The 4,373-nt window shown below is 26.5% G+C and overlaps 1 protein-coding gene across 1 annotated transcript; it reads left to right on the top strand.

Annotated features, from left to right (window-relative positions):
• Window positions 1-3,555: 3,555 nt before the first annotated feature.
• Window positions 3,556-4,019, top strand: LOC146903600 (uncharacterized). The gene is made up of 2 exons (XM_085734658.1): window positions 3,556-3,765; window positions 3,849-4,019. Exons 1-2 carry the CDS (start codon window positions 3,556-3,558, stop codon window positions 4,017-4,019), a joined length of 381 nt encoding a protein of 126 aa, XP_085590784.1.
• The last annotated feature ends 354 nt before the right edge of the window (window positions 4,020-4,373 follow it).

Below are 4,373 nucleotides of genomic sequence, written 5' to 3'. Positions count from 1 at the left end.
CAAGTATTGACAAAGAAAAAAGTTAACATAACAATTAACAAAATAACATTTGTCGTTAAAAAAAATTAACAAGTGGATGTGAATTTCTAGATTTTTGAATTTTCAAAATTGGTTTTGTATTTTCAATAAGCAAAGCGGTATTGCATGGTTAAAAAAAATTAACAAGTGGATGTGAATTTCTAGATTTTTGAATTTTCAAAATTGGTTTTGTATTTTCAATAAGCAAAAGCGGTATTGCATGGTCAAATGGTTATTATTTTTCGGAAAAATACTACAAGAAATGTCTTTTGTGACATTTGCTAATGAATCAAATATAGAGCCCGTTTGTTATAGCTTTTTTTAGGAAAAAATCATTTTTTTTAATAAGATAATCACTTTTAAGAATATTGCATTCGTTTGTTACAGATTTTTAAAAAAATCAGAATCTAAAAAAATCTAAAAACAACTTCAAATGAGAAGCTGTTGAGAGCAGCTTCTAAAAAAATAGATTTTTTTTAGAGGAGAGAGAAAATATGGATCTAAAAATTGAACTAATTTTGTAAAAAAAAAATCGCTTTTATATAGCTGTATCCAAACAAACTAAATTATTTTTTAAAAAAAAGTGATTTTTACACCTCTAAACAAACGCAAAATAGATTTTGATTTTTCAAAAAATCTCTAAAAAATAATCTCTAAATTATTTTATGTCAAAATTACTTTTATTTTAATCCGTAACAAACAGGCCCATAATTGTAATATTTTAGAGGCTGTGTAATCAACACTTTCAAAATAAAATAAAAAATCATTTTTCTAAACAACTTTCTTAGTTAGGTTTTCTATAAATACAAAAATACTTGTTAACACAACCCTTAATTTTATTATACCATCATGCATAACTATAGAAGTCGTGGGAAGTCCCTTACATTTGCATTATCCAAAAGTGACAAGTGAAAATTTAAATATATTACCTATAAAATACGAAATTCTACTGGATAGGGATAAGGTAAAAAATTTAATAGGAAGAAAACATGCGATGTTCGAATAGAAACGGATGAAATCTACTAACAATATATAAAAATTGAAGTACTGAAAAATTTCATAATTGTCCTTATTAAAACTCATGATCTCCTTAATTTTATGTGCATAACAGTCATTTCACAAAATTTAATTTTTTTGTTTTTTAAATTATTAATCTTTAATCTTATTTATAAAAGGTCTTAAGTTGTCTTAAACTACTTTTTGGAGCCAAAATTTGAGGTTAATTTTGTCGTTTTAATATTGACATCTCATTATTATTATTAGGTAATATATATTTAAGTATTTGAACAAACTTTTGCTAAATTTGTGTCATAAACTACTAAATACGTTTTTTTTTTCTTCCATAATCTTAGTTTGTTTGTTTTTTCGTTTTTTTTTTATTTCATAATCTTATTTTGTTTTTCTTTCATATTATTATTTAATATATGTTTAACCAATTGAACAAACTTTTGCTAAATTTGTGCCATAAACTACTAAATACGTTTTTTATTCTTCCATTATCTTTGTTTGTTTTTTTCGTTTATTTCCTTCATAATCTTATTTTGTTTTTTGTTTGATGGACATCATAGTTTGTCTTCTATTTTCTCTATTTATTTGGCAATATAAACACCGATCCCCATATATATTTTTTTTGTTTTTGTTAACTAGCTTTTCCTGAACAAACTTTTGCTAAAAAAAATTTCTCATTAAATTTGTGCCATCATAGAAAAAAAACCCTCATCTAATGTTTGTTTTTTTGTGCCACCATAGAAAAAAAAAACCTCATCTAATGTTTGTTTTTTGTAACTAACTTTGTCTACATCTGTGCCCCTTTATACCAAACTAATCCTCTCTCACTCTCTATACAAGTAACATTAAATTGCATTTATAAGTCAAAAGTCATATTTCATCCTTAATCCTTCCATTAAATCATCTTGCTTCAAATTAAAAGTACGTCATGTTTTTTTTTTTGGCTTTGAATCTCTTTTATTTTTATTTTTATATCAACGATTAAAGTATCTCTCTATTAATGTTTCTAATTTTGTCTAACTTTATATGATTTATTTCTTCTCAATTCTATGTAGGTTGAATAATGGCTTCTCATATTACTGCTATTGATGACATTGTTGCTGGAAAAATCGATTGGATGGGAAGATACGTGTTCGTATAGTTAATCTTTGAAAAATTCTTGAATTCAACAGACCAAAACAGGCATCCAGTATTGAATTACTTTTGCTAGATGAAAAGATATGATCATGCATGATATTCATATGGTTCTATTGTACCTATAAATTTTGTTGTTAAATATCTCTGATTTATACTACAACATGTCTATGTTATGTGATGAAAAGGATTCCTATATATTAATTTTACATGGTTCTATTATACCTATCTATTTTTTATTAAATATCTTTGATTTATTCATGTAGTTCACAAGTCGTATCTTCTGTTTTTCATCACCATTAAATTAGCCTGTTAAATTAAAAGAACCATATATGAATGTGTTAGTTAAACAATTAGCCTATTAAATTTAGAGGTGGAGACTTATTTGTTTTGGCTGGTGCTGTGCAGTTTTTGGGTTCGTGGGGTTCCTGTTCCTCCACTGTAATCTTTTTTACTATTTTGAGTTCACTACACTTTCTTTGTGGGTGGCTCTATTTTAATATAATATGCCGTTGGAAAAACAAAATTAAAACTACTATAATTTGATAATAAATGAAGTTCTTTACCGTGATTCATGACTGAAATATAGACGTATTGATAAAAAATATTATTTGGTCATTGTTTTTTGTTTTAAGTTTATATTTCACATTATCTTTTTATCTTTTTTATTCACATAAAATCATATAATGTTTTATTGATTTCAGTTGTCAAAGATACAAACTTCTATTAAAAGCAAGGATTTCAAGCAACATGGAGATTCTATTGAAGAGGGTGCTTCATATACAATAGAGAAGTTACTGGTCTCATTTAATAAAAGAGGCAATTTTAAACCAACAAATCTCAAATACAAGCTAATAACGTTGTTTTAATGGGATAGTACTTTATACTAAACTTCACAAAATAAATATTAAACATATTCCTTTATTTTTATATTTTTATAATTTCTTTTTTATGATTCTACAACCACGTTTATTTGCAGATGTCATTGGCAATGTAGTTGGAAGGACCAACAATAAGGATATTCAAGTAAAAGGAAATATAACTAAACTCTTGGACTTACTCTTGAAGACCTTGAGTTAGTTGAGTTTTTTTTTTTTTTTTTATCTTTTTTGTTAACTATGTATATAGATGTTTTTTTATTTATCTTGAAGACCTTGAGAATGGGTCAACTACCATTGTGTTGTTTGACAGAGTTATTTCACAACACTTTGGAAAGACTGCAAAAGAACTAATGGAATCGATAATGAACTTAAGTATATTATTTTTTGTATTTTTTATATGTAATATTATTAAAACAATAAACATTGGTCTTAATTGTTTAATGATACAAATCAAAAACAGGGAAAGGTCACATATGATTATCCAACAGAGTTTGACACCTTACGTGACAAGGACATGCTTTTCAAACTGGAAATCAATAAAAAAAATGTTGACCAGAGGTTTTATACCTATGCAGTCAAAAAGATGTCCGATGACAATGAAATCATTGATGAGTTTAAGAAAAAGTATCATATTGAGTGTCATGTTGCTCCTCATAATTGTGAAGAAGATGATGATGTTGACTTCATGGGTCTTATTACACCCCAAACTGGTGATAATATGAAGGTAGTTAAATATTCTTTATATCTACTTTAAAGGTATTCATAAAACTTATTATTAACCATTGCTATGAATGTTTATTTGTGTAGCTTCTTGGTGATGAAGCGAATTCTATTCCTAAGGATATTCATCCATCCAAGTCTTTGAGAAAGAGAAATGCCGACTCAGATGCAAGATATATTGACGTTGATTGTCGAACTCAGTCGTCAACCACTAAATTGCAGAAAGTTGTCAAAATTAAGCAAGAACATAAAGATTGATATTTTAGCTCTTCTCAGTCTAGACTACTTATATTTATTTTGTTTCGATTTTTTTTTTTACTCATTAAGTACTTTCTTAATTGTTTTGTAAATTTATTTGCTTGACATTTGCTAATTTGGTACTTTCGTACATGTGTCATACATCCAAAAATAACATGTTTTCGTTTTTTTGTGTACATTAATATCACTCTATCTATAAAAAAAATAAAAAAAATATTTGTCTGTTGAAAGATGTGACGGTAACCAAAATCATTTGCGTTGATGACCAAGATAACTCACCATACTTTTTTTTATTGACATTATCAATATTCCCACTTCATATAGTGGCAAAAACTATATGCATGCCTAATCTTA

Source organism: Medicago sativa, chromosome 8 (genome assembly GCF_051527215.1).
Source record: "Medicago sativa cultivar Bolivia chromosome 8, Bolivia_mono, whole genome shotgun sequence".
Lineage (NCBI taxonomy): Eukaryota > Viridiplantae > Streptophyta > Magnoliopsida > Fabales > Fabaceae > Medicago > Medicago sativa.
The sequence above is the reverse complement of the archived record's forward strand: the minus strand, read 5'-3'. Positions and strand labels throughout refer to the sequence as shown.

Coding starts and splice junctions, on each gene's coding strand:
- LOC146903600 (XM_085734658.1), top strand. CDS start 3,556: ATGCTTTTCAAACTGGAAATCAATAAAAAAAATGTTGACCAGAGGTTT. Junction 3,766..3,848: donor AAACTGGTGATAATATGAAG/GTAGTTAAATAT, acceptor TTATTTGTGTAG/CTTCTTGGTGATGAAGCGAA.